This window comes from Cebidichthys violaceus, unplaced genomic scaffold (assembly GCF_023349555.1).
Source record: "Cebidichthys violaceus isolate CVI_PGR_0920_01 unplaced genomic scaffold, fCebVio1.0.p SCAF_14, whole genome shotgun sequence".
NCBI lineage: Eukaryota > Metazoa > Chordata > Actinopteri > Perciformes > Stichaeidae > Cebidichthys > Cebidichthys violaceus.
Window position 1 is genome coordinate 10,671,782 of NW_027176307.1, and position 11,584 is coordinate 10,683,365.

Below are 11,584 nucleotides of genomic sequence, written 5' to 3' on the forward strand. Positions count from 1 at the left end.
CTAAAACCGAGCAGACTTTGACCGAGTGTCCAGCCATTAAGGACAACACACGTTACGTACAAAGTGTGCTGATAAAAATCTAAAACTGTATTAAAGTGACTGTTAATCTGTCAGCAGGAATCCAGAATCTGACATCTCTCTTTGACGAACGTTATGTCACACACACTATGATTTACAGCATTCCACAGACAACGTTAGAATGTCAACGTAAAAACGTACTGAACTACAGGTGGCATTTATTTACAGCGTTTTAATTTGGGTTTTTTTTTACAAAAAAGCTAATGAAATACCAGTTTAGTCGTAAAGTTGATTTGACAAAGATCTGCTCTTTTTAGCCTGAGGCACAAACTGTACCAACGCATTAGTATTATCAGTGTTTGTATGCCTTCTTTACAGGATTACTTCCTGAACTGTCAGGCAGAACATGGACCTGCAGTGTAAATATTTAAAGGATCACACACACACACACACACACACACACACACACACACACACACACACACACACACACACACACACACACACACACACACACACACACACACACACACACACACACACACACCGAATGAAAGAGGTACAAATATTAGTGTTTTGCATTGTGATGCATTTCTTTATTACTTGACATTTCTATTGGATCTCAGTTTGTTCATTCAACTGTATTTTTCCACTCTGTCTTTAGTATTCTATTAAAGTGACTTAATTACAGGTTCCAGAAATCTGAGAGGGTGGGAGGAGAATCTTGTCATTGGAGTTCCTAGGAGTTGCCTAAAGAGATTAATACATGTCTACAAACTTCTTCTTCAGTGTTTGATTGCGATCGTTTTCACCTCAGTGAAGAAGTGGTAGGAATCCTTCCCTCCCTCTCTCCCCACACCGGAGTTCTTCATCCCTCCAAAGGGCAGGTTCAGATCTCTCACCAACCAGCAGTTGGTCCACACCAGACCCGCTTGTAATCGCCTGGCCACCCGGTGAACCTTCCCCAGGTCCTTGGACCACACGGTGGCCGACAGGCCGTAACGCACGCCATTGCCTCTGGAAACGGCCTCGTCCTCCGTGTCGAAGGGGCTGACGCAGGTGACGGGGCCGAAGATCTCCTCCTGCATGACGCGGGAGCTGTCGGACATGCCGGAAATGACGGTGGCCGCCATAAAGTACCCGTTGGCGTTGCGCTTAGGGAGGTCCAGCTGGTCCACCCCCTCGCCACAGTGGACGATGCCGCCTTCAGATTTGGCGAGTGCTACGTAGCTTCGAACCTGGGGATCGAGACGAAGAGGGATTTCAACTTAAAGTATACAAGTATTGGAAACAATGGAACATTTTTCTTTCATCACCTTCTCAAGGTGCTCTTTGCTGATGAGCGCTCCGTTGTTGCTGCTGGGGTCAGAGGGCGCACCCGTCTTCCACTTCTTAGCTGCAGCCACAAACTTTTCCAGGAACTCAGAGTAAATACTCCTCTCTACATAAATCCTGCTGGTGCACAGGCACACTTCTCCCTGAGGGAAGGAGAAAGACAGAGGATTCAGATTCAAGCACTGATTGTTCAGGACATTGTTTTCAAAAAAAATAAAAAATAAAAAATCTGCCTCATGACGAAATATGGACTGTGATCTCCCCCATGTGGACAAATCATGTAACTGCATCCTTATCACATACAGCCACAGACTGATCTTTATGGAGGTGACAGACTTCATTTCCTTTACATGAACATCGGAATAACAATAAAAAAACAAGTTTACAAGTTCTTTAAAGATTAAAAACAGATAAAGACGATGTTCAGCAGAGACTCCATGAATTTGTATTTCTCAAAATGTGAAACTATTCCTTCAGCCTCAGTTGATGTCGTTTTCTTAACTCAAGGTGAAAACTACAACTTCACCAGAAGACCTTAAACTATTTCACTCGGAGTTGAAATGTGCTTATGTGGAGCATATTCCATAACACATTTCCAATTGCACAACAACTAGCACAACAATCAGCACAAAACAGTAGACTTACCAGCCTTGATATTAACCTTCACAAAAGCACGGAACATAGAAAACGAGTACAGCAATAGTAAAAGTAACCAAAAGTCTTAAAACGCTCCCTAACTCTTCTCTCTTACCTGATTGGTAAAGCTGGAGCGGATTGTGGTCTCGATGCACTGGTCCAGGTTTGCGTCAGCAAAGATGATGGCAGGGTTTTTCCCTCCCAGCTCCAGAGAGAGCTTCTTACAGTACGGGGCGCTCCGCTCTGTGATGCGCTGGGCAGTTGCCGTGGATCCAGTAAAAGAGACCAATGGGATTTCAGGATGGCCGACGAGGGCGTCGCCTGCTCTCGGGCCAGTGCCAAATACGATGTTGACTACTCCCGGAGGAACACCTGCAGAGACAGACAGGTGTGCAATATGTTTTACAAATTTTTAATAAAGTTAATATATATAAAGTTAAACGTTTATGTGCAATAATTCCTAAGTGAATCCTGCTAGCTTCTGTGCATGTAAGTGGATTGCTCGTGCATTGTGGGTGCTGTAGTCCTACCAGCCTGCTGCATCAACTTGCACATCATCCAGGCAGTCACGGAGGTCATCTCACTGGGCTTTGCCACCACTGTGTTGCCTGTAGCAATTGCAGGTGCAATCTTCCAGGTCAGAAGGTACAGGGGGAGATTCCAGGGGCTGATCAGACCAGCTACACACACACACACACACACACACGCACACACACACACACACGCACACACACACACACACTTCAAAAACGACTTAATACACAAATAGAATGGGTTTTAATGGAAAACACTTTGAGCTCTCACCCACTCCCACAGGGCAGCGGATGGTGTAGTTCAGGCAGCCCATGTGGTCCATCAGGCTGCATTCGGTGGTGTGGTGGAGCACCGATGACGCAAAGAAGCGGAAGTTGTGCACTGACCGGGGAATGTCCAGAGTCCGTGCAAATGTTACCGTTTTACCTGTGACGTAACAACAAAGTTATAGAATTTAACAGCAGAGAATAATACGGATATCAGACATTCATCGATCAGTGTTTGATGAATGACCCGGTGGCACGATCACTGTTTATTTTGGGCAATGTTTGAGCTTTCCCCTACAGTGCCACCCTCAGGCCAAATGTCATTTTAGTGCACAACACATCTCATAATCTACTACACAGATTACCATTACATTTGGTCAGTGCTTGCATGCTCTTTTGATTTTAATGACTCTTTTTCCTGTGGCACCATTGTATTCCCTTATTTGTACAAGCACACAAAATAGCAAAATCATTTGTAAATCCAAAAATGTAAATCTTTCCTCAGAGGGCTTTACAATCTGTACAGCAAACAACATCCTCTGTCAAACTGGAACAGGAAAAAACTCCCCGAAAAGAAACCTTTAACGGGAAAAACAAACTTAACTCACTTAAAATATATATATTCCTTATAGTTTTGCTGCATTTTTCTCATCTCACATTTTTGGAATATCTTTGGGTTTTGGACTGTTGGTCATTTAATGACATCACCGTGGTCATTTTGATGCACATTTTTTCACTATTTTCTGATGTTTTCTAGACCAAATTATTAAATCGATCTGTCTGCAGATTAATAGATAACCAAAATATTCTTCAGTTGAAGCCCTACACATCAGTCATCTGTTGTTATGCTTGAACAGAAGGGTTTGGAAATTGGGGTTCCAAATGGAATTAAATTCAAGGATTTGAACATGCAGTTGTGTTTGTTTGGATCTGACCGAGCCTTGGGTTGACACCACCGTGTGTTAAATCAGTATAGGACACCTTGGTCTCTGGACTCAGCTTGGGCGAACTCCTCTAGGTTGGCTTCCAGCAGGTCGGCCAGCTTGTTGAGGACCTGAGCCCGCTGCTCCGGGCTGCGGGCGGACCAACCGGGGAAGGCTTCTTTAGCAGCCGCCACCGCCGCCTCCACCTGAAGGCAGTGAAGCACGGAGAGGTTAGCACTTTGTTCTGAGTGGACTTCAGGTTTAAGGAGGTCACGACCCCCCCCCAGCCAAAGGTTTATTGACATGTGTCACTGTTGACACTGTAAAGAACAAAAGGTGCATCCCTCTGAATATGGCCGTGTTTCACATGCAACACCAGAACCTGGATATTCAGCAAGAATATACGACACGTGAAAAAAGTGCACTATCTTTTTTTCATTTCGTGGACCTTCTGCAGGAATGCAAAATAATAAAAAAAATCTGGTTTAAATGCAGTAGTGTTTGGTAAAAATACAACAAATGCAATCCAGGTCAATATCCCTGCAATAAAGAACAACCTTTGTAAAGTTGATAAGATTATGTTATTATCAAATAAAAGTGACCAAAAAAGGAACATGGCAATGATTAACCCCAAATCACTGATATGACAGATACACGATGAGTCAGCTAGTTTAAAAAAGTTCCAAACTCAGCAGATATGCACACTCAAAGAGGAACATGCAGCCACCGACACAATATAAGTCTACAAATATGCAAACATTTGCAGGCCACTGCAGAAAGTTCCAACAAACGTAATATTGCATGAGCCTCTCCCGTCTGAGGACGACCCACCTCCTCCTCCCCGCTGTCAGGCACTCTGCAGTACACCTCTCCGATGGACGGGTCGTAGGAGTCGATGTGACTCCGACAAGGGACGAACTTCCCTCCTATGAAGTTCTCCAGGACCAGGTACGAGCTCTGCGCCGAGGGCTTGGTCATGGCTGCACTGCGGTGATATCAAACTAACGCAGTGAGAGGATATATATATATATATATATATATATATATATATATTTATATATATAGCAAGAGACTGCTGCAGGTAGCGTCTCTAACCGCACAAGAAGTATTCCACTTAGGAGAAGTTACCTAGACTTTGCAGTGATCCTCCCACTTTATAGCGACCTCTCCCGTCACATTTCACAATAAAATGCCACCATGGTTATACGCTGCAGCGGTAGGCTAATTATTGTCCCAGGCACTGGGTAGGAATCAAGGTCGTCATGCTGATAAGAGCCCATTAATAACTAGATCAAATAAGTAAAATCCACAGACATATTGTAATGGTAAACATATGCATAAATAACTGTGTGTCCTTGCTCTGAACCGGAAACTTACGTATCAGCTATTAAAGGAAAAGGCTACTGAAAAAGTAGCAGAAACAACTATCTGGGAATAACAGCCTATGCTGGTGATATTTTGTGTTACTTTGTGTATCGAAGCTGAGGGAACTCAGCAGAATACAACGAGATAAGCCCTAGGAGGTGTGAGTCCCTTTGAAGGCTTTTTCAACAGACTGCTGTGAGACGTGCTCTGTTGTACAATCTTCCGCTTGCAAGCAAATAAACGACAAGACAACTTTGATTCTCATCAAGACTCTGTTTATTTCAATTGATTGAACTACAAATTATTCTCCCGATTTACATAGAAACTTTCCAGAACAACATTAAACAGGTGGGCCATTGTACAAAAACGGTGGAAGTGCTGTCACTTTAAGTTAACTTAATAATCACATGAATTATACATATTCAATAATTAAAGACCTGTCCTTGCAATGATACAACTAAGTTTATTCATCTAATTTACAATTTACAATTTGTCAATGTATTTAAAATCCTAAGTTCTAGGAATTGTCTTTCATCATACATGGAAGAGGAGCCTTTACTTTTCATTTAAAACCTTTTTTTTCCATTGAACATTACATATATTAAATAGAACATTGACAGTTAATTCATTATTATTAACTATATCAAATAAATACCAAGTCACACAGAATTATGTCATTGGTGTTCATGCTACACAAAACACTTTTATTTTGTCACTCATTTATTGGACGCAGGGGTTAAAAGCTGAGCATTAAAACTGAATATATTGAACAGTTTAATGATTTTTGATTTGCCTGAAAACAAGTGGTCTGACACATGGCAGCCATTTTGTTAAAATTGTAGATTTTCTCTGTATTGTCATTGGTGACACATTTCACTCCTTAACAAAAAGTAAAGATTTCCTAAATAAGACTCCTTTTATATTCGGACGTACAGTATTTCATCAATGTTTTTGACCGGCAATGACAACAAGGAAGAAATGTCCGTAGAAGGAATGGCCAAAGGAGACGAAGAAAAATCCTGGAATTGGAGGAGAAACTAAAACTGGTCACAAAACAATGCAACAAATACTTCTGTTCTCATAAAACAACAGCAATCAGCAAATTCTAAAAAAAACACAAAATACAAAGCCTTCAGAAAGACAAATCAAAAACGGCTTTTGCCTCAATTCAGAAAGGGAGACAAGTTGGACAATACAAATTCCAATCGCTGTGTCAGAAGAGCTGCTTTGGCTTCTCGTACAAAGCTGGGAAAGAACTGAGGAGCAGGTGTGAAGACGCCTCAAGAGAAAGAACCACGGTGAGACAGTTCTACCCGAGAGACGACGTCAGTCGACTGACAACGGAGGGAAAAACACAATCACCGCACAGAAGGTGAAGAAGCAGAGAGGCCACTTTGTGACTATACCTTCTTCTGCAGACGCAGACCATTTTGGGTTGTCAAAACCAAATGAGCAGGACAGAGAGACATGCTGTAAGACTCGTGAAAATCTTCAATTCATGGCTGACACACTGTACAAACATGGTCTCTCAGATTCAAAAAAAATGTGGACAACATGGCCGACAACACTGTTTGATGTCACCCTGTGATGCCAAGTCATGTGCTGATACGGTGACTGCAGGGAATGCAATCAGACAACATACCCGCTTACCAAACCACCATCCATATGAAGAGGTTACTCTGACCCAGTGGTGTCTGGTGAAGGCCGACTCCAAACGAGGTGAAGAACCTGAGAAACGAAGCAAAATCACTTGTTAAGAAAGATGTGACTAGATCAGAACATGAGCTTGCTACTCAGTTTCAAGACAGGCTCTTCAAATTTTGGTGGCGGTACAATGCCTACAGAAACTACTGCGAGAAAACCTGACATCGAAGGACTGCCACATTCACATTGAAGTACAATGGCATATATGCCAGATGGTCAACCCTGATGTCCAACACCTTCATTTATTTTCCGATGGACCTGCAACACAATACAAGCAGAAAGGCCTCACCAAAAAGGCTTCCAAACGACAACCTGGAACTGTTTTTGAAGCAAGCCATGGCAAGGGTGCTCCGGATGGGGTAGGAGGGGCTTTGAAGAGGTCTGCAGATGCCTCAGTCCACCACGGAGAGGACATCCCTGATGCTAAGACTCTTCATCAGTCAGGCACACATGTGAAGCTGTTCTATGTTAGCAACGAAGATGTGGAGTTAAGGGCAAAGAAGATGCAAGAGTGTCAAGAATGTCATTGGTGTTATATTGCATCACTGGTGTTACATGTTTATTCAGTGATGAGATATTATAGATGTGTTTTATGTATTATTTATATCAATCTTTTGTGTGTCGATTGGTGATGCAATGATACGTTGATATTTTCCAGGTAGTATCTAACAATTTTTGTTTGAATATTCTTAATTTGTTTGGCAGAGCAAAAAAAAAAATGATACTGCAAATCAAATAAATCCTTAGAATGTTGTTTATTAAATGTGTGCAGTTTTATTAAAAAATGACAATCTCTCATCATTCCATTACTTTGCCTTAAGCTACATTTTCAGGTGGTTATGAACATTTAATGTTTACATTATAGGTAACACCAATGACAAAGAAACCCATGAATTTTTTTATGAAATATATCAAAATAAAAATAACGTTTTGTGGATTCATTAAGTTCAGAAGTTAATGTTATATAAGTTGTTGGTACGTAATGAGGAATACATGTCAGCAGATCTGTACGACCTATAGAGTCCACCCGTTCTGCAGAATGACCCAGGGAGCTGAGATTTAGCTTTTTTCCTTTTCTTACTCACTTTTCAAAAGAATTTTCGGCCATTTCTGGTGAGACTTGTTTGTTCATCGAGCACAATAAAGTGCAACATGAACAAACTTGGACTTCACCATTATGATGGCATGACAGCGAAGCTTCTAGAATTCATTCTTGGCTTCGGGAACACAAAGTTGAGATGAGGCAAGATTGTCCTCAAAATGCAGAGTAAAAAAAACAACTACAAAATGGACTTTGAGGCGAGATTGTTTTTGTTGCAGAGAAAGCAGCAGTGATCAAACAGTATTCTGACTTTTACTTAAAAGATTAACCCGTTTTTAATGCTCACCAATGTAGTTTATTATAGGAGCACAAGGAGCACATGCTAGTTCACACTTGTCATGATGACAATGTAAAACTAAACCTCTGTTCAGAAAGGCTTTCAGGCTTTGTGTTTCAAACACTTATTAGACTACATGCTGCTCTTTTCTGATGCATGTCTGAGGCAGAATGCTGTACTTTGCTTGTGTCAACGACAAAGACCCCTCGCATGTTACTGAACACCGCCCTCCTGTGGCCCGACGCGCTGACTGTGCTTTTGACCGGGTTGAGAAAGCAACAGTCACTGACATGGATCACCACCGAGATCAGAGATCACCGAGTGTCTTTCAGTCGGTGTCTATTTGATGCCGCTGCTGTTCTCTTGTCTCTGCAGTCTGGGATCAGTCAGGATGCTTGCGACGGCCACGTCATAGAACCGAGCAGCGTTTGTGACCGACGCCTCGGTAGTTCAGCCAGCAACTGTGGCAGCTGTAGTGAGTCATATTATACATTCAGGTGTCAATTCTAAGAAAGAGAATAAAATTACCCAACGCTGAAGAGGACCGGTAGTCAGTCTGGGTTGCTGGTTCATCAGTCACAAACTGCCGAATCATGTAATGCAAATAAAATAAATAATGAACATACAAACCATCATACTTGTGTGTTTCTGTCCTTTCTCTGCATAACTACTCTTTAGCCAACTTTAACCCTCACAAATGCAAAAACACCACCTGGCATTATATGCATCGCTTTCTGATTTTAATTATTTATCTTAATTTAATACTATGTTGTTATTTTAATTCACTATTACTGTCCTCCTTTGCAGACAGGCGCGGTACACCAAGTCATCTTTTTGTCCCTCTTGAGGGAGTTTGTGAATAAACAAACTTTACAGACTACTCAAACAAGTCTACATGTTATCATTAGAAAAGCATATTTGATTGACTGCAGAAAATAAAGATGTTTCTCTTTAGATTTGTTTGCTTCCAGTCTTTCCATTGACTAGTGATTGTTTATTAAACTGTGATCTCTGATGTATTTCTTACGTTATTTTCACAGAACATGTTCCTCGTCCGTCTTTCTCAACCGTTACAAAAATGCTTTAAAAACTGGGCCTGCTTTACTTTAAGTGTTGTGGGATATTCTTTAAAACTCTGAACTAACGTTGTCTTCGATATGCACTCGGTGACAGCGAGGCGTGTCTTTTGAGGTGCTTTCCACTCCAGCGGGAACCATCTCATCTGTGTCACCGTCAAACCTGACGGGAAACGATCACCTCTACATTTTCACTTTCTACTTACTTTTAGATTTGCACTTTGAAAAATAGAAAACCCACTTTGCCACCAGAGTTCTTGTTGTCAGATGATGTTATTACAGACTAGAAACAATGCTGAAATCAAAACTCAAAACACACATTACTGATGTCATGATCATTTTTGCATCGTCTTCCTTCACACCACCTTTCCCAACACATGGAAAAAAACAAAAACACAGCTTCTTCAACCTTCCTCCTCCTCCTCCTCCTTTTCGCTGAGTCTTTGATAGAAAAAAAAAACACAGATGAGCACTTCAAAAAAGCATGTTGGTGCTTTACTGTAGAAGTATTTCAAGTATCGTTTTGCTAACATAAATGAGAATTATGTCTTTTTATCCAGAGATGAAAATTTAAGTGTTCCCTTTTTTTTGTTGTTCACAAACTACTTTGGTTAGACCGTGTCTCCTTGGCTATATAGTGTGAGATGCAAACATATTTATAGTAAAAATAATAGGAAGGAAGTTGATGACATGCTTACACACAGCTGATTTCTTTTGCTACACCAGGGTTCTTACTTTTGATCAGTCTAGATAAATGATCAGCTGCGGCTCCTTCAACAAAAGCACAGCGACATTATTCACTGTGGAAATCACGGCACGGTAAGGTTGTCTTACGGAATCTGCGTATATTATTGATTTGGCTCGATCGAACAGTGAATTTAGAGCAACATTGTTTTCCTAACAAATTAATGGTTCGACGGGGAAGGTGGGGTTAATGTGAAGTGGGTGGATATCTGGGTAAAGCGTCTGTTTGACGTAGGAGGCTCCTCTGCATCTCGCCACATGGCATTTGTGCAGATAGTGTCGATCAGAGCAGTCGGGTGAAGCAGCCAGAGCGGCGGGTGGAGAGGAGGGTGGATGAATGTGACGCGTCTTGAGTCCAGGAGGGACGTCTCTTGAGGAATTGCACTTCGTCTGTGGCAGCTTGCGGTCTCCAGAGCACGGTCCGACTGGCTCCGTGGATGGAAAGGCTCTTCATTGTTTGATCTGCGGCGAGGAAAAAAGGGACACACCTTTTTATGCAACATAAAGTCTATTTGACGCTTTGACTTTGTCCTAAAGTGAGCAGCACTTTACCTCAGTGACGACCCCCGCAGCAATGGTGGAGCCGACATATCGGAGCATGAAGCGGCCCAGCTCTTTGTAGTCTTTGTACAGCTCTAGTGACACCGGCCTCTGGGTTTGGATCTCCACGATGGCATTCATACCTTTACTCAAACACCTTCATAGGAAAGACACACACACACACACACACACACACACACACACACACACACACACACACACACACACACACACACACACACACACACACACACACACACACACACACACACACACACACACACAGGAAGTAAGGATAACACAGCCACCTGGAATTCAACGTTCAAACAGGAATTACATTTTCAAGCATTGTTTAAATTGATTATGTTTTATCCACCACATTTAATAAAGTAGAAAGTAACATGAAGCACTTCCTGTGGGAAGTGATAAGTTGTTTGAAAGGGACTATTCATTACGTCAGTGCTGCACACAGTGAGTAATATAAAGCCTAATACAATGCACACTCACTTTGGTTTCTTCTTCAGGACCTCACCGCTGCTCTTGTGTAGAACGCTGACCAGTTTCCTAATGGTGGCTGGCTCACTTACTGTTTGGTAATGCAGCAAAACCTACACCGAGCACACACACACACACACACACACAGGTTTTGTGACCATTGATCACCAAAATGTGTGTCACATTTGAAGAAAGGTGTTCCTGAGATATCGCGTTCATGAGAATGGACCGGACATATGAACGGATGTACGGACAACCTGAAAACATAACGCCTGTTGGTAGTATGACTGTCTGTGTGTGTGTGTGTGTGTGTGTGTGTGTGTGTGTGTGTGTGTGTGTGTTTGCTCTTACTGGGAAGCCTTGTGTGATGGGGACCTCAATATTGAAGAGAAGGATCCGGGCTCTGAATCGGGTACAGACTCGAATGGGCTCCTTGGGATCACAGAACACACAGCCCACACTGGAAGGAAGCAGTTATCACTAATTATATATCCAAATGTGCACGACCCAAACATATGCATAACAAGCGTCACTAGTAAATATGTTAAGAGCTAAAAAAAAAAAAAAAA

The 11,584-nt window shown here is 42.0% G+C and overlaps 2 protein-coding genes across 3 annotated transcripts in view; both read right to left on the reverse strand.

Moving 5' to 3' along the window:
- Nucleotides 1-586: 586 nt before the first annotated feature.
- Nucleotides 587-4,817, reverse strand: aldh8a1 (aldehyde dehydrogenase 8 family, member A1). Its single transcript, XM_068708796.1, has 7 exons — nt 4,544-4,817; nt 3,771-3,918; nt 2,794-2,949; nt 2,520-2,669; nt 2,105-2,361; nt 1,335-1,496; nt 587-1,256 (listed from the first exon to the last, which is right to left on the reverse strand). The coding sequence occupies exons 1-7, from the start codon at nt 4,688-4,690 to the stop codon at nt 804-806; spliced, it is 1,473 nt and encodes a 490-aa protein (XP_068564897.1). The 5' UTR covers nt 4,691-4,817; the 3' UTR covers nt 587-803.
- A 4,673-nt stretch (nt 4,818-9,490) lies between these two features.
- The window catches only part of hbs1l (HBS1-like translational GTPase), an 18,348-nt gene continuing 16,254 nt past the window's right edge, over nt 9,491-11,584 (reverse strand). For both annotated transcript variants that reach the window (XM_068708797.1, XM_068708799.1), the window contains 4 exons: nt 11,367-11,475; nt 11,028-11,128; nt 10,533-10,677; nt 9,491-10,442 (listed from right to left, as the gene is read on the reverse strand). In XM_068708797.1, the coding sequence (XP_068564898.1) occupies nt 10,431-10,442; nt 10,533-10,677; nt 11,028-11,128; nt 11,367-11,475 (367 nt within the window). In that variant the 3' untranslated portion in view covers nt 9,491-10,430. The remainder of the gene's footprint in view (nt 10,443-10,532; nt 10,678-11,027; nt 11,129-11,366; nt 11,476-11,584) is intronic.